Here is a 24,563-nt window from a genome sequence, read left to right on the forward strand (position 1 = left end):
TGCATGGTAAGGCAAATGCTTTTTATTAGATAAAATTTAATTTGATGAATGCACTATGGAAAGACCAAGCTAAACTAATCACACTGCATGCTAAACTTGGTAATGGTGTAATGGTAATGCTACATAAACTCCAGCAATGTAGGCTAATCCAAGTAAAACTGCAGCTACTACTAGTAAACAGTTTCTGTGTACATCAGTTTGCCAAAAATTAGAACCTGACAAACTGGCATTACCTACCTTTTTTTCTTTTTCTCACCATTGGTGCAGGATATTAACTTCAAATAAAAAATTTCTATTTGAGAATGCTTTCTTTCAAGGCTTTCTGTATACGCACAAATCCGAGCCATCAGTGAGGAAAGTTCAGCTTCTAGAAATAATTTAGATAGAGCAGGAAGCTGCAGATTTATTTCCATGCCTTCTTCCTGCACACAGCACTGTGGATGCCCTCAACTGCTTTAATTATGATCCATCTAACATATTTCACAATTCTTAATTTTGACATTCACCCCTGATAATTTTAAACATTTGGAATAATACTAGAAACTATTTACTGAGTCATCATTACCTTCAGTCTTTCAAGAGAACACCATTTCTGCTGACAGAGCATAACAAAATGCAAAATCCCCCTCTGAGAATAGTAGCAACTATGTTCCAATATAACACATGACATTAAGTGTAAGCCCTACTAGTAGTCAGATTCCCAGATTCTTTACACTCATATTTAAAACACATCCAGTTTACATATATACAGCCTCTATTCAAACAATTTAAAGTTTGAGCTGCAAATCACCATTTTGTGCCAATTTTTTAAATAGTGTTAAACTGCGGAGGCTAGATTCTCGTTCACCATCCTTCCACAAAATAATGAGGTGGTCAGCAGAGCATGTAGCCAATCCCAGTTCACCAAAGTACAGGAACATCTGCAATGAAACAACTATTATTACCACGATGCTTGCACAAGATGGTCAACTTGCTTAATTATTTAGTGTATAGCTGGACTAAACAAACATAACTATCTGAAATGGCTCTGCTTATAAACAGGAATACAAAATTACATACTGTATGTTAGAGATGCCATAAAATTGCTACACAAAAACTCTTTAGTCACTTCATACTGAAAGATCTCCATCTAAAAAAAGCAGTGAAGCCCTACAGATAGGAAAGTTAAAGGACAGAATTCTAAAGAAACTTGTTTCAAGTCAGCAGTAGAAGAGTGAATGACTTGCACGAACTTTGATCTGGTTTCTTGGGAACAGAAGTGGTCTGTTCACTGGGTACACTGTCCCCTCTTCCCCCTACAACCCTAAAAGTAGAGTGCTAGCAGCAGGCCTAGAAAGATCAAAGGAAAACAGCTGTGACAGACACATGCCTAGTCACACAGAGGAAGTCAAACAAGCTAGAAACACAATACTGAAAGGAAGTACAGACCAGAGGAAGGATTTTCCAAGACCAATGGACCTGATAAATCATGAGTTAACCCCTGACTTCTGAGATCTTCACAAGACTGCCTAAAATTAACCACTAACTGCAGTTCAACATGACAGCCAATGGAACCAGTGATGGCACTATGGCATGCTCACAATGCCTTATTTCTTCAGTTTGTTAAAGGGATCTGTCTGGGGAAACATTCAGACAAAGCCTACCTGCCCTGGGAATGGTCACTTAATAGCTACAAGTTTCCAGAAGACACAGTCTGCCAAGTCCTTGTCTTGGCCATCACATTTCATCACTACTCAACATTTTCTTCCTCAACAGCTCCCATCTTCCCAGAGTTTCAAAAATGTCAGAATTTTCCATATGTAGAAAATTGCAGGAAATCACATCCACCATCATCTCCATTACTCCTTTGCTCTGCATCTCAGCCAAGACCCCATGAATTCCTCTCACCTTCTTTGTGTCTCTTGCTGAACTATACACTATGTCCTTTTGCTTAGACAGCTACCTTCCAAGTGGATAAGACCCCCTCCAACGGTTTTTTCAAAAGAAAGATGGCAGAAAGGGAAAGAGAGCCTTAAAGAAATCCCTTTAGCAGAAAGGTTCACCTTAGCTATTAAAGAAAAGCTTTCAGGTTTTAGCAGCAGCAGCCTGAAATCCAGTCTGTCTCACGAATGCTTGTGAGCAAAGCTACTCCAGAACCACACCATCCTCTTCTAGCTGGCCTTTTCCCTGCTCCTGCCAAGAACCTATGTAGAAGTCGTCTGTAACAAAGTGCTTTGTTACTCCAATACTGTGTGACAGAAAAGTGTGGAGGGAAAATGCCATTTAAAATGAACACACACTATTTTAGGCAGACAGAAGCATGGAATAATACTGGTGGTACTGCTTAAGTTATAAGACCTAAAGACCTCCTTAATGCTCACACCACAGAGGGCTAAGAAATTACTCTGTTTTTGGTTCGGGTTTTTTTTTTTTTTGGAGGAGCCCTTCTTTAGATTGTGAACTTCAGATGAAATCTGGGTCATGTTCACAGTTCCCAGCTGTATTGTCTGCAGTCTCTAGATGAAGCCAAATAGTCTGTGAGATTATCTCTAGCATTTATATGCAAACACAGTCCTCAGACATCAGTGAGCAAGTTGTCATTAGAATATGAAGTCAGTATGTATTAGTGTTTTCACACTGCACTAAAGATACCACAAAATGTGCCCCTAGCCTCCAGAGCCAGATGGTCAAAAGTTACAGTTCAAAAAACACTGTCAAATTTATGTTATTTACTAACACTCACTTTTTCTCATTCTTACTAAAGCTGACCTACCTGCACAGCTGATGAATGACCAATCAAGTCACCAACCAGCTCCAAGAAATACACAGGTGTATTCTCCTGCATCTTCTTAGCAGCTTGGTTTGCCTGCTTGTTTGTCCGTCCAAATCCCCACATGTTGAAAAACCCTGGGAGGGGAAAAAAATATCTCTTATTTTGACAAAAATCACAAATACAATTTATTTCTTCTAGCTAAAGAGACAACTGCAAAAGCCACATAAAATCTAAAAGCAGGACACTCTGCAAGGCAAAGACAGAAGCACTTTACTGTGCAGCCCTTTAGCCTCTGGATTATTCATCTTGAGGGAAGAAGGAAACATAGCTACTTGTCCAACTCAATGTAATTTAGAAAACATGCTGAATTACACACCTGGATGATATAATACACAGATTTAGGAAGAAATACAAAGACTTCCAAAAAGAATGAACTGAACAGCAAAGGTAGATGCAGGACAAGTTTATGCAGGTGCTCATCTTTGCTCTGCCCACCTAAACTGTTACATGTGCAAAGAGCACAAAAATGAGGCACCAATCTCTCCTCTGTATGTTCTGCACTACAGCATCTAAGTGCTAGCTCATTGCCTCCTTCCTTCAGCAAAAACCATCAACAAATGTGGGGTGTAAAGATAGTATTCCACATGTTTAGATTGCACAAAAGTACACTGCCACAGCCCCCAGAACTGTGTAACAGTACTGACACAAGTAAGGAGATTGGGTTCTGTTGACAATGCAGTTCAGATTTATTCCCAATCCTTCCCTCAGCCCTATCAGCACATAAAACTAGAATTGTGCTAAACCATGGCCCTGGTGCAAAGGAGATAACTGGTGAGATGAACAGCTCCTTAGGGGATCCCTAGAACAAAAAGAATGCAAATCAACAGCAATATCTCCCTAAGGTTTTTTCCAAACATCTTGATTCATAGAAGATATAAATTTCTAATGTGAAACCAAATACCATTTATCACTATGCAGATCAGCATATGCATATGCAGATCAGCTCTAGCAAGGCTGAAGACAGAATATTCCTGAAAAAGTGTTTCTAAATCAACCCAGACAGGAAAAATACATTTTCAAAAGTTACCAACAAGAGATTAATAGCTAAGTAAATGAGATACACCAAGAAAATTATTCACACCTTGAATAAAAAAATTCCTATAGATGAGAAACAGTTTGTTGCTGTTCCCAATCCTTGTTATGAACTATACTGTCCAGAGTACCTGTCAAAGACCACAACTGCCAGTGTGCAGGGGAGCTTGGTCAAAGAGTAGCAAGTACTACAAAGGAACTGTCATGACTCAAGCATAAGCAGGAAATACACAGGTGATGGAAGCAGGGTCAGGTCATTTGAAATTATTATAGAGAGGCTGTAAGAGTAAGTAAAAATGAGACAAGGAAGGCCAAGACCCATCTGGAATTAAAACTGACAAAGGGTGTCAAAGACAACAAATAGGGCTTCTTCAAATGCATCAAGAACAAAACAAAAACTAAGGATAATGTTAGCCTGTTCCTAAATGGAGGGAGGGACCCTGTAGACCAGAATGCAGAGAAGTCAGGTACTGTACTTCTTTTCAGCCTTCAGTGCCAAGACCAGCCATCAGTATTCTCAGATACTGATAGACAGTGAGGAATGTTGGAAGGAAGATTTTCCCTTGGTCAAGGAGGATTAGGTTAGAAGCCATCTAGGCAAACCTGATATTCACAAGTCCACGAGCCCTGAGTAGATGCATCCACGAGTGCTCAGAGAGCTGGTGGACACCATTGCAAAGCTGTTCATTATTGTCTTTGAAAGGTCAGGGAGATGAGGAGAGGTGCTGAGGACTGGAAGAAAGAAATGTCACCCTGATCTTCAAAAGGGGCAAGAAGGAGGACCTTGGAAACTACCAGCCAGTCAGTCTCACCTCAGTCTCTGGGAAAGTAATGGAGCACTTCATTCTGGAGACCATCTCTATCTACATGGATGACAAGATGATGATCAGGAACAGGCAGCAATACAGTTCAATGAAGGTAAGTCATATTTGACCCATCTAACTGTCTTCTACAATGAAACAATTACTTGGATGGACGAAGGGAAAGTAGTGGATATTGTCTTCTTGACTTCAGCAGGGATTTCAACATTGTCTCCCATGACATCCTCACAGACAAACTCAGGGATGTGGGCTGGATGAGTAAACAGTGAGGTGGATCGAGAACTGGCTCGACAACAGATCCCAGTGGGTCAAAATCATTGGCACAGTTGGAGCCCTGCCACTGGAAGGGTCCTCCAAGGTTCAATACTGGGCCCAGAACTGTTTAACTCGTTAATCCTTGACTTGCAAAAGGTGGAACATGCCTCCTCAGCACTCAAATTCACTGAGAACACAAAGCTGGGAGGAATGGCCAACACTCTGGAGTGCCATGCAGCCCTTCAGAAGGACCTCGGCAGGTTGGAGAGCTGGGCAGAGAAGAACCATTTGAAAGTCAACAAAGGCAAATGAAGGGTCCTACACCTGGGGAAGAACAGCCTCAGGCACCTGGGGCTGACCTGCTGGGGAGCAGCTCTGTGGAGAAGGACCTGGGGGTCCTGGTGGACAAGAAGCTGTCCATGAGCCAGCAGTATGTCCTTGTGACCAAGAATGCCTATGATATCCTGGCATTAGGAAGAGCACTGCCAGCAGGTCATGGAAGGTGATCCTGCTTCTGTACTCAGCCCTAACAATGTGTCCCCAGGAGTGCTATGTCCAGTTCTGGATTCCTCAGGATAAGCAAGCAGGTCAAGCAGAAGGCTGCAAAAATAATGAGAGGACTGGAGCATCTGGATAGGCTGAGGACACTGGCCTGATCAGCCTTGAGAGGGGACCTCATCAATGTCTATCAATGTCTGAAGGGAAGTATCAAGACAGTGGACCAGGCTCTTCTCAGAAGTGAGTAGTAGGACAAGAGGCAGTAGGCAGACACTGATGCACAGGAAGTTCCACCTGAATAAGAGGAAGAAATTTACTGTGTGGGTTACTGAACACTGGAACAGGTTGCCCAGAGGTTGTGGAGTCTCCCTTGCTGGGAACACTCTAGAACCATCTGGACACAATCCTGCGCCATGTGATCCAGGATCACCCTGATTGAGCAGGAAGGGTGGACCACACGACTAACTGCAGAACCTTTCAACCTTATCCATTCAGTGATTCTGTGAATGTCTGCACTTAGGCAAAATGCTACCTGTAACACAATCAACTAGCTCTGAGGACTGCAGTGCCCAGAGGCAGTATGTGAGTTTGGATACAGCTCCAAACTAAGTCCCAATATAATTCCAAGTTCAAAGAGGAGGTGTGGAAAATGCTTTTTTTTTGCTGCCAGCTGCTTATCTGTAAGCTTTCATCACAAAGTCCTGCAACTATTTACTCTTATATGGTATAGAATTCAGTACTGTTTGGTACAAGGAGGAAAGAATCAAGGTTTGTCAGGTCTTTTTTTTTCTTTTTCTAACCAGCTCATACAACCGTAAACTGTAAGTAAGCTTTATGGCACAGAATTGCTTCAGCTGGACCTTATATCATCCCATATTAGATCTCGGAGGACTGGAACACCCACTCTTCAGTTTCCCTCCTGCACCTGTAATCAGTTGGTTAAACAGAAGACATTATCTCTCTTTACAAAGCCTGAAAGCCTCTCTATTCCTGTATGGTGAATACTGGGTTTTTAAATGTTCCTTTCACTCCCCACTAATAGCAAACCTGTCGGAACTGGTTCAGCTGGCAGCTGCTGCTTTTCTCTGAGTTCCCAAATGCGCACACTGCCATCTTCTGAACAGGAGATCAGCTGCCTGTAAAAACAGTTGATAAGCAACACTAGCATACATACTTACCTGTGCAAATCACCTTGTGATGCTTCTATGAGAGACAGCAAGTGCCTCAGGTTTCATACAAGTTTACTAGAACTCTTAAATGTAGCAGAGTGTACAGATGTTCCACAGAAAACAGCATTCATTATAGCAGAACAAAGTATAACAGACATTTAGCATAAGTGGAAAAAAATAAACTTTTTCAACTCCATATTAAAAGCATACCACTATGTAAACCAAAACACAACCAGTCTAGACTCTGCAAACACAGTTCCTCTAACTGGTTTCTTTAAGTTTACTTTCATTAAGCAAAGTCCTATTTTTTCTTACAGAAAAATTATGAAAGGAAATATTGTCTGCTTCATTACACATTTATAACATCTTAGAACATATGCATTTACAAGACCAAGGCCTCAGTTTTTATCTTCTGGCAGATTTTGCCCCATTGAACAAGAACATAACAGGATCTAATACTATTATCCATAGTATATTACAGCATATACATATATACGCAGTAACTTGTCCAAGTCGCTGTCAAAACAAGTTCCAGCTAGAAACTCTGCACTAAGAAACAAAAATTGCAAGTTATTAATTTTTGTTAAAACATTTCAAGTGTTATAAAATATTTAATGAAAAATATAGTCTGAATATGCTATATGCCTTTGCTTTCTAGAAAAATGCCATTAAGCTATATTTCACAATACAAACAAAAGTGCTTCATCAAATCTGATTTTGAAAATAGCTGAGATATTTTCAGCCTGTGTACAAGTCATACTGAAATACAGGCTTTCCCATTGTATTACAGTGACAAATTTTCCAAAATCAGATAAACAAGCTCTACCTAATAAAAGTAGCTCAAACTGAAAATCAAGTCCCTGCCCTAGAAATCCAATGTACCTTTGCAGTCTGTCTCTAGTCACCCTTCAAGCTTTGCTTTTCTTTATTGCATTAACAAAATGTACTATGTTTTTTGTACCTGTTTGGAAGCCTCTCAATGTGCAGCACAGATGAGTCGTGAGCAGTTTTCTGGCAAGCAATCACACGCTTCATTTGAAGATTATATACGTATATGCCTTTCCCAACAGCAGCAAACACACACTGGAAAGAAAATTCAATAGAACAACTTACAGAAACAGATACTGAAAGATCACCTTGCATATAATGGATTTCCAATGATACTATGGCCTAGCTTGTTTCTATCCTCATGTTACTGCTTTATCCCAAATATATGAAATTAGCAAGTTATAAAAAGAGATGTATTTTTAAAAAGTAAATGTGGGATATAATCCTATATTCTAAGCAGTAATTTTATGTCTGTATCTTTATCCTGTTCCTCACAGTCTAAGCAGAAACTAAGGATACCAACCAATCAATACACTTCTTTAGCACTGTTTCCTAGTTTTGAAAACCTTTACCACCCCATTTGTTTCTGATTCATGCTACAAGCTCAGTGTCAAACTAGACAAGCATATCTTCTCCAACTACTAACTACCAAGTCTGGAAAACAGAGAAAACAGAGAAAATATATTTTAAACTATTTTTTTAACATGAAGAGCAGTCTTCTGCTTTGAGATAGCATGTAACAAAATATCTTAGACAAATATATTTCTGCACCACACTTTAAGCTCCTTAAGGAGATTTACAATACAGACAGCACTACCTTAAAAGCACCTTTTATTTTGGTATGGAACACTAGAACCACATTTTCGTCCCATCATTCAAAACTCACAGTGGAAAAAAAAAAAATCACACCTATTTATTTACTTTCATGAATGGAAGACAGCAGCTCCAGATTTCTCATTGAATGTTTTGAAAACTTCTCAAGTCCTTCCTCAAATTCTTTCCTACTCCTTTAAAACACATCACATGCAGCTTTCAAGCAAGTGTTCTAAAGCCAAATTACAGAACTTATCCTAAATAAAATTCATTTTTTCCTCATTGTAGGAATTGACAACAAAACCACTGGATATCCCACCTTTAAGTGCAACCACATCTTTTTCAGCCCCTCACATCCTACAATATTCTCTCACCAGGGTTTTAGGAAAGTTCTATTCAGAAAGAGGCAAATGCATCAGGTGACTGTTTGGTCCTTACCCTATATACAGGCTTTTCCACAGCTTTTATTTTGTTACAGCTTATATACCTGAATTCATTTCCAAGAATCTCTTTCTTAATCATTCTCAATAATGGACCTACATGCCCCAAACAAAATCCCACTGTACCTCAACAATGAAAGATCTTTTATTTTGCCACATTAAATTTTGTGAAATGTTGGTAACATTTCACAAAATTAAATATCAACCTGAGTATTTTTAGTGTTTGCTGTATGATAACTGAGTTCTGAGTATTCTGACCAAGAACTTATCTCTAAAGCATGACTACAGTAGACAGAATCTTGGAAACATTTGAGTATACAATTCTGTATAGTCCACCTGAACAGAAAGAGCAATACCGATTTACATAGGCATATGCCTGCTCTTAAATAGTACCCTGTAGTATTCTCATAGTAACCTCATCCATAACTGCTCAAACAGGTGCATTAATGGGAAAACTGTATTTTCAGAAGCTGGAATGCAAAAGATGCATGCCATTAAAACACACACCCATTTTTACTTTTCTCTAGTGGTATTTTAAACAAGTAATAAATCTTTGTTAGTCAAAAAAAAAATGCTGTTGTCACAGTCCATTATGCTAGTTTCCATACCATCAATATATTAAACCCTTCATATATGTCAACAGCAAATATTTTATATAAAAACTATTGACCATATGAAATAGCTGGGCAGATTTAAAAGAAGCCTCTCATATTTTAACAAGGAAACTGAAAATATAAACCACTCAGTCTTCTGCAGTAAGATCATCCTAACTTACTTAAAGCAATTTACTCTGAAGCTTTTTACCTCCTCGTCAGATGTTAAGTGTTGAACTGATGTTTCATGTGGGCTTTGGGATAACTTTATTTCTGGTTGTACATCTGGATGGACAGCAGAGTCCCAGAAGTTGCACTCAGATGCCTGCTTTGTCCAGTCAAGCGCATCCCAAACTATTAACTCACCTATGTGAGAACCTGTCACAAAAGTCAAATCTGAAGGGGAAAAAAAAAACACATAGAAATCACATGATATTAAAAAAAAAAATTCACACAAAGCTAAAACACTAGAAAGGGAAGACAGCCCATTTAGGTGTAAACTTATGTAGAATGTACAGTGCATAACTTACTGGACAAAAACCTCTCTCTTTGAGTAAATACTCATCTAATTACATAACATAGCTCAGACAAGTGCTCATGTAAAATTAGAATTAGGAAGGAGAACATTCACTGGCCACAGTGCACAGCACAGAGTTGTAAAGGCAAGGAACACCACAGGAAGTGTGCACAAATATTTGAACTTCATTTCTAGCTGCAAAGCCCTTCTATTCCTTGGGGAAGCATCCCCCAACATCCCCCAGATACAACAAAGTATGTCTTTGCTATAAATAGAAACACTGATCACAAATTAAATGAATGAGTTAATGGCAATATTGAAGTAGCTGCTCACGACTCTTTCATCACACGTGTAAAGAAACTTCTAAATCTACAACAGTATTTAATGCAGGTAGTATCTTGCCTTTTTAAGCCAAACACTGCTTGCCTTTCATAATCAAAAAGAAGAAAATAATGGCAACAGTTAAGCTCAGAAACATGTACAACAGAACCCAAGATTTTTTTTTTCCAGCCTCTTGTTACCTCTGTAACACAGTCCCTTTGTGTCAGCCAGGGAGACACAGATACAACCAAGGATAAATAAACACTCTCTATCCCACCAGCCTTTTCCTGGCTGTGGGGTTGCTCCATTAAAAAAAAAAGAAAAAAAAAAAGGGAAGAAAAGAGTAGAAAGGGCTGATACTTGAAGCAGAGCAGACAGAATTTCAGGTATTAGTTCAGTATTACCCAAATGAGCAGCATAGATCGTATCAGCTTCCAGACCCTCTCTACAGAGGATCTATATGCAGTCTCACATCTGAATCTCCAATTATCTCAGGACTATAGCTTCAAGGGACGTGGCATTGCATGTCCCATTTTAAGAATAAGAAGGAACAACTTTTTAACTTTCAGAATAGAAAGACCAGGAGTTCTACTTCAATCAATGACTTTGCTCTCTTATATTACAACTTGTCTGGTTTCATTTCATTGTCAATCCATAAAAAAAGGAATTATATTTTGTCATATCACTATTTTTGCAGTTACACAAAAAGATACAACTACCAGTTATTAAGTTTCACTCCAGTTAAAACTTTGGTTCAAATAAAAACTCCATAGATGAAATATCCCATTGGTAAGTAACAAAAACAGTAATATTATAAAATTACTCTTACCATTAACACTGACTAATGATGAAATGTTATCCTGATGGTCAGCAAGGCGCTTTAATTCAAGGATATTCCAACCTTCAGACCCACTGTTAGAAGCACTCAGCCTAAAAATTACTTCAAAGATAGAAAAATTGTCTAAATAAAATTTCTCATTTGGAACAAGATGCAACTATGTCTAAATAAAACAACATTTTCAGAGACACAAATTAAACATTGTAAATGAGACCATGTAAGAGCCACTTATAATCAAAAAATAGAAAGCACTTATTTCAGTGTTACCATTAAGGCCTCCTAACCACAGCAGATACAGAATAAAACACTTCAGCCTAGTAACTCTTGAAATTCAGAGAATTGGTCAACACCAGAAGAGAAAAGTATCAGACACCTTTATGGATAGGTTACTAAAAGTAAAATATGTCTTCTTGAGGACTTAGCTATCTAAAACATTAATATTAAAAAGCAATGCAATATCGTCTAGCAAGGCAACCAATATTGTCAGAAATTAGGACTTTATTTTAATCAGTCTTGGAATTTCTTTTCTATCTCAAGGGTGCTATAAAAACTATTCACTATAGCCTTGGATAGTTAGAGATCATCAATACTTCATACTTCAGATCCCAGAATAAGGAGGCTCTAGAGAATCTGAGTATCTGACAGCACAGGTAAGCAATTCCAGACCTTCTCCAGAAGAACAAATGTCAATTGCCATAATCAGATCTGGACAGATGGCTTTAACACTGAGGGAGCTGACAGAAGAGCTCACCAAGCCAATCTCTGTCATTTATCTTCAGTCCTTGAATACCAGGAAGGTCCCAATCACACAGAGGTTGGCTAATGTGATGCCCATCTACACAACTGGCTGTAGGAGGACTGAGGGAACCACAGGCCAGTCAGCCTAACCCCAGTGCCAGGTAAAATGATGAAACAAATTATCTTGAGTGTGATCACACAGCACATACAGGACCACCAGGGAATCAGGCCCAGACAGCATGAATTTAAGAAAGACAGGTCCTGCTTGACCAACATGAGCCAGTGGGTGCCAAGGTGGCCAAGAAGGCCAGTGGCGTCCTGGCTTGCATCAGCAACAGCGTGGCCAGCAGGACCAGGGCAGTGATTGTCCCCTTGTACTCCACACTGGTCAGACCACAACAGCAACACCTCAAGTTCTGTGCTCAGTTCTGGGTCTCTCATTACAAGAAAAATATTGAGGTGCTGGAGTGTGTCCAAAGAACATCAACAAAGTTGGTGAAGGGTCTGGAGTACAAGTCTTATGAGAAGAGAGTTTGGGTTGTTTAGCATGGAGTAAAAGGAGACCTTATTACTTCCTGCAGCTACCTGAGAGGAGGTCATGGCAAAGAGGTCATGGCCTCTTCTCACAGGCCACAAGTCACAGGAGAAAAGGAAGTGGCCTCTAGCTGTTAAAGGGGAGGTTCAGGTTGGACATCAGGAAGAATCTCTTCACTGAAAGGGTAGTTAGACATTGGAATGAGTTGCCCAGGTATGTGGAGGAGTCAGCATCACTGCAAATGTTTAAGAAATGACTGGATATGGTACTTAGTTCTATGGCAGTTGGCACGGTGGTGATTAGTCAAAGCTTAGACTCGATCTTGGAGGTCTTTCCCAATCTTAGTGATTCTGTGGTTCTAAATATAGAAAAGATTTGTTTTGTATGTCATGCATGTTTCCAAAAAATTCTTGAGTAAGATTAGTATAGCCTCCTCTTTGTCAATGGTAAAAGAAAAAATGTTGCTGACTACACCCTAATACCACTTACTTTTCCTATACAATTTCAGCAGAGTACCCTTCACACATATCTCTGATAAGCAGCTGTTATGGAGGAGCATGAACACTGCAAAATGCAAGATACTCACTTAGCTCTTTGCCAACTGCTGCTGCAACACAATTTTTGGGCAATTCAACCAAAGCACTGATGCCTTTGAAAAAAGGGAGGAAAAGAACTTTGTTTGATCACAAGAAAACACAACAAACTGCTAATTCCTTACTAATAAAGTTCTTAACAATTTTCTTTCCACTTATCAAAACCAAAGTCTATTGTCTGAAGTTAAATGGCATGAGAAATCAACAGATTATCTCAAACAGATGTAAGGTCAGGAGTTTTGGTCTTGAATCAAGAAGAATTCTGAACATCAAACTTGTGGTGAAGCTGAAATTAAATGATCTTTTTATTTTAAATACAATTAAGATATTTATGTTCCAATGCTGGACAGTGTTAAAAACACCATGACAATTATTGTAGCTCTAAATACAGGCAGTACCAAAATTAGATACTGATATTACTGCAAGTATGCACAATTCTAAAATAATGTGCAGAGTAAGACAAAGAAGACTAAAGCATATGATAAAATGCCCAGCTTGCTATCATCTGTTTTTATCCTGCACAGAATTTCCCACCCTGTGCCAAGCACCATTAGAGGAAAATTCCCCAAGGAATAAGCAACCTCTTTCCCCACAAAGGAAGTCAGAGATTGGGACAGAAAAGAGGGTCCATGCCACACATTCTGTTGATTCCTTGTACCAAAGTTTCAAATAGCGCTTCATAGTAAGCACCACAGTCCAACTGGTATTTAGCATGATATTTCATACTGAACCAAAAGAAGTATTAATATCCTCAAGGATTCAGAAGGCTTTGCCTACCACTACTTTATAAAAACAAGGCCAATATCAATTCCACTTTTGAATGTGATTCACAGCTTTATAAGCATTTTGGTAAAGTACAGCAATAACATGCAAAATTTTCTTCACATGGACAGATAATATAGAAGTTTATTAACAGAAAAGCATGATTGCCAGTGATTTCTGATCATTATATTCCTATCAAAACATGCATTTGAGTACTGATTCTTAACAATAAAAAAGTAATATTTACTGCTCTGCCATTACAAATCTTTACTTAGAAATATAATAAAACTCCCACTCAATCACACCAAAAGCCAGTCAAAGGATCTGGTACACATTACAGCAAACACAAAAATCAGCATCTGAGCTCTAGCCCTGTAGTCCAAGATAATGTACAGTTACTGAGATCTGAGATATTCTAAAATTCACACAGCACAGAACATTAAAAGTGGTCTTAGTTCAGAAACTATTAAATTCGACATTTAAAAAAATAAAGAGTGGCTCTAATACATAATGTTATCATTAGAATTAAAATGAATTTGCCAAGTTGGATTTGCATCATTATACAGATCAATTTTACTTGCACTTTAACAGCTATAATGAGTCATTTCCATTTTTACCTGCATCAGTAAGATGACTGGTCTTACACAAGAGATCTAATTTTTGGTTCCAAACACACAGATCACTCCCTCCAGACAACCATACATTCAGTCTTTGAAGAACTGTCAAACACTGCAGAACAAAAATCAGATATATGTCTCCTGCAAAAGTTCTTCAGGGAATTTCTCAGTCAAATGATCATGAGATTTAGTTAGATAAATCTGTAAGTACTGTGAAATACAGTATCAAGGTCACTAAGAAATACATCTTTAATTACACAATAATATGTTAAATTTTTCATCAGCAGCGCAAAAACTTTAAATGTCGTAGGTCGCCTTTTCCAACACAGTAATAAAACTAAGTCACAGCACTACCTTTGATCTACCTCATCTCAAAAAGAAACTTGAGGTATTAAGAGATCCAAAACCAAATTAAGAATTATGCCTTCGCAGCCATTCATTATGTACCTATTCTTAAATAAATCAATGCCATTCATTCTAACACACCGGCCCACATGACCCCAGACATAATAGCTTAATGTATAAAACAAAACAACAGACATTCATAGGTTTCCTCAGTACCTTTACAGTAGAATGGAAACATGACACTTTTCGAACCTGTCTGCCACTAGTGCAGTCCCAAACCTGTCTTGATTCATTAAGGAAACTGAAAGGTTTCTATGTATCATAAATGTAAATGCTGTTTTGGTAACTAAATGACAGATTAGGAAAGAGGAATGCAGACACTCAGTCTCCTAAACCCTGACAGTCTTCTCAACATTTGGCCTAAATGATATATTCATAAAGGCCTGTTATGGATTCATTCTTTTGTGGCGAGCATCGTATCTACATGTGAACAATAATGAGTGAAACCCCTGTGTAATCCAATTACACCAAGTGGGTATGGGTAACATTAAAGTTTTGAGAGGGGCTATAGCCTGTGTCAGTGCTATCTTTAGAAGTAAAAACAACAAAAAGCCCATAGAATTTTAAATCCTGTCCAGATCGAAGGATACAATAACTGTTCTATCAGCTGATGCTGTTATAATCAAATTCATTTTTTCTTCAGTAACATCTGATGAAGAAAATGGTGCTACAGCTGTAATTTTGTGTGTGTGCCCATGAAGTTCATGAAGTTTTTCTCCAGTCTGAAAAATGAAAACATGGAAACTAAGGTTAAAATAGGAAAATGCCTACAGTAGCACAAAATATAGGTTTTAAATGACTTTTTAAAGCAAGAATTACTATGAGTCTAAAATCTCCCTTCCTAAATAAATTTAAGGATTTTCTACTTACTACCTTCAGTATTGTTCAAGACCTAAAATTAAATAATATACTATGAGTAAGTTTAAAGAAGTGGTACTTCTTTAATGACTCTCAGAGTAGAAACCTCTAAAAGCCCTTAAGAACACAATTCTGTATTAAACTCATTTAATTTTAAGGCAAATATTGGCTAATCATCCTTCTAATAAATACTACACCAATTCAGATTTGTTGACAAATCCTAACTTGAAAATGTATTTTAACTATAGAGAAAACCTGACTTATATTTATGACCAACCTCCTGCCAGATTTATTTACTATGCACATTATCTGAAGATTCAAGTGGGTGCTTTAGACAACTACAGCTACTTCTACTAACATTTTAGTTAAATGGCAAAACCCTACAAACAATCATGCAAAAGCAAACTGGCATTTTAAACACACAGCTAAACTATAGGGTAATTTTAACTGCAAACTTCTTGACTGGCATTTTAAACACACAGCTAAAATACAGGATAATTTTAACTGCAAATTTCTTAACTTTTAAGTTAAAAGTGCAAAGATTTGCTTTAACAAACACAATAGAAGTCCTACAGAAGTAGAAAACAGAACTCAGTTCATAAAGCTGGATATCCAAATGAGTTTTATGTTTACAAGCTGCTCAGAATACTGGGCATATATATTTACACACATGGGTTTTAATATTAAAATCCCTTTGCTTTTACAAATTATAGAATTATAAAATTATAAAATGCCTTCAAAACCAGCAAAGCACTAGCAGAAAATGCTCAAAAGAAAAGTTTTAAGTCTCTCCTCCTGACCATTATAAATGTCACATAAATTTTTCAGAAGATTTTAAAGAAAATTTCAAATCTGCAACTTTTTCTTCTTCAATTCAATGATTGATACACTGTTAACCATTCAAACTTCCACTAAACAAAGTAACTCATATACTAGACTTCTTTAACCTAGGTCTAATGCTCATCAGTTCTCTACAGTTTTGTCAACCATATGGAGAAACAGAGCAGTAGAGCAAAAGAGCAGGTGTCACACTTACAGGGCACTATTTGTATGATTAAAACTAATGTCTTATTAAGGTTTTCAAAAGTTTTATGAAGGTTTTTATCGCAGCAAGGAATTAAGGGCATGTTCATGCATGGCATGAAATGTTTAATTCCTACTGACTTTGGTATCTTTTAAATACAATTTTGTGATAGCTCTCCATTAATCAGTCATACTAAAGAGATATTACTAATAGAGTGACTGTAATGTATTTAAATCTTAAAGGTATATAAAAATACTGGCAAGTTTGGGATCTTGTTACTTTATTTGTTACTAGTCAGCATTTCAGCATTTACAGCAAACACAAAACATCCTTTCAAAGAGTAACTAAAGTCACAACTTAATACACACTTCTGCTTTTAAACAGAAAAACATTTTCAAACAGTAGCTCTGCAGCAATTCTTATTTATTCCGCTTTTTTTGCTCCTAGACATTTCCATCTCTTCTCTACAACTTCTACCCTGTCCAGAGCACACAAGCCACCCCTAAAAAGACAGCTAACCTGAACATTCCACAGAAATATGATTCCATCATCTCCTGCAGATGCAAACCTGGAAAAAAAACCAAACCAAACAAAGAATCATAACAAACTGAAAACTTCATTATAGTGCAATGTAATGCAAAAGCAGTAAATACTTACGGAAGTAAAAATGCTTACATGATAGATCAGATTCAGTCTTTAAAGAATAAACATGCATTTGTAAATCCTAATTACAGTTTCTAAACTGAAATAGTATATTTAAATACGTGATTATCAACATATACCTAATATAAGAACAAGACTTAAGAATTCCAATAGTGTTATAAAAAAAGTCTTCATGGGTCACCTCAGTCTTTTCCAGACATGATCACCATCATCTATAACCTTGTCTGTTTCCTGAAGGAGCAAGGAATGGTCAAATGATCAACAAAAAAATCTATTCTTAAAATGTGTTATGAACTCTGTTTAATTTAATGTGTCAAACACTAGAGTATTACTTGCAATTTTATCTCAGTCCAGTTTTTGGAAGACTCTTGCTGAGGCTTAGCTTTTTTAGTGATCTTCCAATCAATATGAGCCTTACTTCATGTTTAAAAAGAGCAAAGAAGAAAAAACCAAAAAAAAAAAAAAAACCAACCAGCTTTCTGTTACATTCATAGAGGATTTATTTAGTATCTTCAAAAACCAATATGAGAAAATTTTCCACTCACTGGTTTTACCTGAGCCACTGAGAAAACAAGAAAATCCTTCTGTAAAATTCTCACTAAGATGATATTATCTAAAGACCTGAAGCGTGAAACTTGGCTTACAATAGTTGACAAAAAGCACACACTGGAATAGCTTCAGAAACTAAACAAAAACATTTCAGAAGCTGAGTAACAATACTAGTCTTACTGAAAAGAATCAAGTGAAAAATATTATCATGTGTTTAACAATATAGAAAACACCATATTCTTGATAAATAAAATTTAGAATTACTGCCAGTAACAACTGAAACAACTCTATTAAACTCCTCAAACTCTCAGAATACTAACTAGCTATACAATTCACTCATTATCCATATACTATTTCATAACTATCTTAAACATTGCCACTAAGGCTTTAGTTTTACAATGATTATCATTATTTTAGCTTTAGTAATTTACCTGCCACCAAATAACAAAGCCCAAATGATAAAAGACTTATTTTTATAAGACTGCATGTGCAAACTAAGAATACTGTGGTGTTTCTACAAAGATGAATTACACATATCCAGTTTACATTTGAAAAAAACATACTTTGATAAAGGGTTATTTTACTAAATTGTCTAGAGAAAAAAAAAAGACTGAAGAAACCACACAAGATTCTTCCATATTTATATGAATCTTCTGGTGGACTACCCCACAGAAAAATAAATGTTACAAAAATGCATGTACTTTCTTGACATATAGATATAGATATAGATATTTACGACATTTAAAATAAAAACCAGCAAGCTAAAAATCCTCCTTGGAGTCTTCTGTGACATTTTATTTATGAATGTATATAGATAAATATACTATTACAAAATAAGATTCTGTGTGCATTTCTGAACTGGAAGAGACTACTAGCATGGTCTCTTCCAACCAATGCGCATGGGGAGAGAGAGAACTGTCCTTCTCAAAACACCTGCTGTACAGTGCAAGGATATAAAACAAACTCTTGACCATGTTAACTTCTTGCAGTGCATTGATGACTATATTACAATTTCCCTTCTGTGTCTAATCTGTAAAAGATATAAATTCTTACAGCTCCTTAACAGAGCTGATCTTGCCTATTACTTATGTTCTTAGTCACTAAACATTTTCTGTTTAATTCTCCACATCAGTCAAGAGTCACTGCATTTTATGACTGAATAAAGACTCCACAACCTTACTTTTAAGGCAGAAAATTATTTCTTCTCTTGTAGAATTATGTTAAATTAAAGAACATACACGGTAAATTTAGAGAAAAGTAAAACAGAAACTAGGTTGTACTGTACAACTATCATAATTCATTCTCTCAGTCACATTTCCTAAGTGACAAAGGTAAATACAATTATTTCATCTTCTTAACCAGTTTTCCAGTTTTTAGATAACTCTGTCCTCAGAAGATAACTCAGTCATCAGAAGTTACAGATAGAGACTGTCAGGAAATATACAGAAAGGTGTATATAGCTGAAACCCGAAGGAGAGAAATAAAAGAACTATCAGGTTTCAAAGTATAGCAAGTTGAACCAGATCAAATAGAAGACACATGTAATGCAGAGGTTAGGCATATGGTTACTTTTGCTAATGAGTCATTCTGAATAAAGTAGCTAAAAACTTCAAAACTTGCAAAGCTAAAAAAGTTGCACTAATCAAAGCTCAAGTGAATTTAGTACTATAACAACAAAAGAAAGTGTAACAAAAGATCAGAAAGAAAGGGAAAGCAACACTCATTGTTGAAGATGTCATGTTCAATTCTACAGCACATCTGCAGGAGTCTATTACACTCTTTCGTAGAACCAGAAGGTAAAACAATTGAGCTATCCTCAATTCAGAAACATAGAACACATGCATCCTGTCAGAGCAGCAGCAGATAGTACTGCATATTGTTCTGAGAGAATCTATGCATGTACAGAAGGCAGCACTCAGACCAGGAAAAGACTGAAAAATAACAGATGAATTAGCTAAAAGCAATTCCTACAAACAAATGAATCTGCACTGAGAAATGTAACATTATGACCATTATTTTCTCATTGAAGTATGACTTAAAAGAGAAGCCAAAAGACAGAGTAACATAGTAAGAAAAGGGAGTATTCATCCCTTGACTTAACACCAGTTTTTCCAGCTCTCACCCCCAAAAGTAAAGACAGGATTAAAATGTTACTACATTTTTACAAACATATTGCCAAGGACATTATGAAACAATTTGAAACGGCATTTCATACCTGCAGTCATCTATTTGCACTAGAAATCGTACTATATCTTGATGGCCTTTCAACACAAGGAGCTCCGTGTAAGGATTCCGTATTTGTTCTTCACCAATTGTCTGTACAGAGGATTTCTAAAATTCATAAAAAAGTAAGTAAATTTATTTTGTACTAACATAATTATTTTCATCAGGTCTTCGTAATGTCTAACAATCTACAAACAGACCCAAGCGTAAAGTTTCTGAAATACCATTTTGTCTTAATGAAAATCATTATAAAATATAATTTCCTGTTATTTCATATAAATAATAGCTTTCTACAGAATGTATTTAAACTACGATATAGAATTTTCTTTTCAACAAAAACATTTTGTACCAATTTAATTCCTGATACAGTGAGATGAAAACCCAGCTCAGTTATAAGCTGTCATGTGAAGCCACCTTCATGACTCAATTCACCATACATTCAGTTTTTCATTGAATTACACCTCTTACAAGATGGCTGTGAACCTCTCATATCTTTCATCTACTGTTCAATTTTAAAATCTACAAAAAAGAACGTATTTAAAACAAATAAGAACAAATGCTGTTCTGTCCCATAATATATTAATCAAATATATTAATATATTATGGGACAGAACAGCATTCTATTTTTGTGAATAGAATACCACAGTTTGCTGTGGTATTCTATTCACAAAATACCACAGCAAACTGCTTAAAAACCATAGAGAATGATTAATCATTTATAGAGCAGCATCTGCAATTACCCCCAACTAGACTATTAATTAAAAGAACAATCAATCACTTGGAGCAAGCTGATCACTAGGCAGGGTCAATAAAATACTGCATAAAACTGCATTTTCAAGGCAGAATAGTTCTGCCAATCTCAATCATCATTTTATTTCAAGACAACTATTTTGTAATTAAGATCTTAAACATTCTGAAACAACTTGTCAGACTTTTTTTTAACCATCTAAATAGCTCAGCAGTTACTCAGTGACAGCACTCTCTCCCCTCTAGATTTATTTTACACAACAGTCAACACTATACTATTTCCAAGACTGTCCTTTCTTTGAGAACTTCAACAGAATATACATTGTAAAACCAGCAACTACAGAACACTGTACAGCCATCACACTACAGGTAACATCACATGAAAGACAAACACGCCATCCTCAGAAACTTGAACTTTTTCTTGCAGGATTAATAAATTATTTTCTATTACTTTGATATTGGTACTATGATGTTATACTTCAGAAACTAAGAATGACATTGTTAACAAATATGGATGGAAAAAAAATGTTGTTATTTTAAAAATTAAGAGTTCTTAATTTTTAAATGAAGCTCTTGTGATTTTATGTTGATTTTGTGCTACCTGATGCATTTCATGAAGCAACTGTTCCTCATTTTGTGCAATCACATGAGGACAGCAGTTCCCCTTTAAAATAATGCAAGTAGAATCTGCATGGCTGTAATAACAAATTAAATAACTTGGAGTTCATACATTATAAGCTAATCAAAACATTCCTTTAAAAAAATTAGAGTTCTAAAAATCCTAAGGAAATCTCAGTATAGCAATACTGCAGTCAGAAAACACACACTCAGAAAACAATTTTAACACTATTCTGAAAAACTCAGAATTTCTATCATTAATACCCCAATTCTACAGTCTCATGTTGCTTCTTATTCAATGTAAGATGGTGCCATTTTTTTTAACAATATGTCTAATCTTAATTCTAACAATGCCTGGGAATACTGAAAGGTACAGTGCTGATAAGGTACTTATATATGAGAACAAAATAACATCTGTTTCCCCAGAAATGTCACACAACAAGTTATGCTCTCTTCAGATCTTCATTAATATTTACTCAAGTGTTGGGTTACATGAGCGTTCCTTCTCTGAAGAAATCTATTTTTTTACATAAACTCCCAACTGGATGCTCCTGTACCAACACCAAGTTTTGGAAGTAAAAACTGGATACCGATATTAATGGAATCTATTCCCATCATGCATATTTTTATGCATGACCTGTAAGCAATATTACCGTAATCCGAAAATAAAAAAAAGTTCATCTCAAACACAAAACTTCCCAAGATGTGAAACATTTAAAAAGTGGGATTTTCAAAAGCTATTCATGAAATAAACGGATACGACAGTAGACAGGAATACTGATCTATGGATCATGGAGCATGGCTCCAGTGGACCACAATGCTCCTGCACTGAAATGCTCCCACCACCAGAGCCACTCTGACTAAGATGAACTGGCCATCACCTGAAGAGATTCTGAGTCCACAGTTAAAAAAAAAAGAAATGGGTAAGGAGAAATTTTCATTTCACAAATTTAGGATAGCTTTGCCAGAGGCTTCCTCTATTCACCCAGTGCAATGCCACATCTGTCTGAAGTCACAGCACAGAAACAAACACCGTAAGTCCATTGCCTACACATTGCTGTGGGGTTTCTTACCTACTGAAGAACTAATGGGGAAGATTATTAAATGAAACAATATTGCATCATGCAGTGGGGGGGAAAGTCTAACCCACAGAAATACTTGTTCTTCAGATTTTCAGCTGAGAAGTGAAATTATTACTATTATTCCCCAACTCTGTGAGAAAAAAACAATGAGAACAAAGGTCCTGGATTGGATTCAACCAAGACATGAATGACGGAATGGAAGAAGCAGGCCACACCTTAATTTATGCTCATGCTTTATTAAATCACAGTATATAAACCAAAGCCAAAGTCAATATTTTGGAGAGGGACACACAACAATCCAGTTTTCTAGTGCATTTTAGAAAACTGCATCATATTTCCTATCCTCCTTCTAAAAACAACTGCACACAAACCTGCAAATGTGACTGAAATCCAAATGGCGTTTTGACTGATGACAAAAGTCAGAGGTATTTCCACACATCATCATTCCAACCTGGTGCAGACCCAAATTAAGTACTGACCTTTAAAGTCAACCATAATATTGGCATAACTTGCTCATGAACAGCAGCTGAAAAATAATTATTTCCTCATACTTGCCTAGATTACAAAAGCACTAAGTTCATGGAGTGCAGCAATACTTTAATTAACTCTTTTTAAATCCATGCTGAGAACTTCAGCAGACTCTTAGAGACATGAAAACTCCAGAAATCTCTCCGTCTAATCCAGTAACATTACTCTTAATCTGAGCAGCAGCAAGGATGTCAGGGTATACTACACTCCATAACAAGGCATATTTTATGGATGAGGTACTATGAAAAAATGCTGCTAAGCTACTACAAATTACTGTGACACATAAATAACAAGTTACTGCCTATAACTTACATTATCAACCTCAGAGTCCTGAAAGCAGGACTTGCAAGAACTGCATAAAAGCTACACACCATAACTCCCGCAAAGCAAGAGCTTAGCACGGTCATTCTGCTGTTCACAGAATCAATTAGGTTTGGAAAGACGTCTGAGATCGAGCCCAGACGATGAAAAACACGCCCTAGACCATGGCACTGAGTGCCACGTCCAGTCCTTAAATACCTCGAAGAATGGTGATTCCACTACCTCCCTGAGCACTGCATTCCAATATCTAATCACTCTTGCTGTGTAGAAATTATTTCTGATGCTCTGCCTGACTCTCCCCTGGTGCGGCTTGAAACTGGGTCCTCATCCTGTCACTGGTTGCTTGGGACCAGAACCAACCCCCAGGGCCACCCCCTCTTTTCTGGTAGTAGGAGAGAGCGACAAGATCTCCCCTGAGCCTCCTTTTCCCCACGATAAAACCAACCGAGCTCCCTCAACTACTCCACACAGGACCTGTGGTCCGAGCCCTGCACCATCTCCGTTTCCCTTCTCCCGACACCCTCCAGCAAATCAACGTCCTCCTTGAACTGAAGTGCCCAGCCTAGACACAGTCCTTGAGTTCAGTCCCTGTGCTTTCTAGCTCCCCTGTTTCTCTTCGAGGACGCCCGTAATCTGTTCTATCAGTCCGACTGCCTCGCAGGCCGAGACCCGGCCCGGAGCACGGCCCATCCCGGGGCCAAGACGCACCCACCCGGAAAGGCCGTGGCCCAGCGCATCCCGATCTCACAGCAACACCGGCCTCAAGCTTAAGGCTCCTCAGGGAGCTGCCTCACCTCCGCCAAGCCCTGCGGCTCCCGGCCGCCGCCGATCAGCCAGCGCAGCATCGAGAGCGGGCCCGGGACCGCGTCCGGCCCCTGCTGCGGCAGCGGCGGGGCGGCAGCTGAGGGACAGGCTGCTCAATCGAGCTCCGCGCGGACACCCGCCCGCCGGCGGGCGGGGCCGGGCGCGGCCGGAGCAGTCGATGGCCGAGCGGATGCGCCGTGAGGGTCGCGCCGGGTGTTACTGCGCGGCTTCGTGCGGCCGGCAAGTGAAATATTGACTGGCCTTTTACCTCGCTGTCTTCCGACGTCAGAGAAAATATCTGCTATTACCTTTTACCATATTACCATATTGCGTATGGTAATATGGTAAATACCATACCACATTACAATTATGTTATTGCCATTTTATTGTGACCATCTTCATCTGTTTCTTGGAGTAGAATGAGCACCAAAATATTTTCTAAGTAACAAAATTCCTTTGGCCATGGCTGTTTCCATCCTCCCTCGCTGAGATCTTTGATGCTTCTGTGAGGATGAAGTGACAAATACAGGTAAACTCACCTGGTTCACTGTCCTTCTCC

At 37.7% G+C, this 24,563-nt stretch overlaps 1 protein-coding gene across 1 annotated transcript; it reads right to left on the bottom strand.

Annotated features, from left to right (window-relative positions):
- WDR41 (WD repeat domain 41) lies at nt 1–24,133 on the bottom strand. Its single transcript, XM_009094013.4, has 13 exons — nt 23,995–24,133; nt 19,897–20,012; nt 16,989–17,037; nt 15,178–15,309; nt 14,744–14,806; nt 14,183–14,294; nt 12,797–12,859; nt 10,929–11,039; nt 9,473–9,657; nt 7,549–7,670; nt 6,466–6,554; nt 2,753–2,886; nt 1–920 (listed from the first exon to the last, which is right to left on the bottom strand). Exons 1-13 carry the CDS (start codon nt 24,043–24,045, stop codon nt 768–770), a joined length of 1,380 nt encoding a protein of 459 aa, XP_009092261.1. The 5' UTR covers nt 24,046–24,133; the 3' UTR covers nt 1–767.
- Between the last annotated feature and the right edge of the window lie 430 nt (nt 24,134–24,563).

Source organism: Serinus canaria, chromosome Z, assembly GCF_022539315.1.
Source record: "Serinus canaria isolate serCan28SL12 chromosome Z, serCan2020, whole genome shotgun sequence".
Taxonomy (NCBI): domain Eukaryota; kingdom Metazoa; phylum Chordata; class Aves; order Passeriformes; family Fringillidae; genus Serinus; species Serinus canaria.

Excerpts from the sequence above, each read along its gene's own strand:
- WDR41 (XM_009094013.4), bottom strand. The coding sequence starts at position 24,045 with ATGCTGCGCTGGCTGATCGGCGGCGGCCGGGAGCCGCAGGGCTTGGCG. Across the intron at positions 12,860-14,182 it reads CAGTCATCTTACTGATGCAG|GCATCAGTGCTTTGGTTGAA; the intron begins GTAAAAATGGAA and ends CTTTTTTCAAAG. Across the intron at positions 11,040-12,796 it reads AGCAGTTGGCAAAGAGCTAA|TAATTTTTAGGCTGAGTGCT; the intron begins GTGAGTATCTTG and ends CTATCTTTGAAG.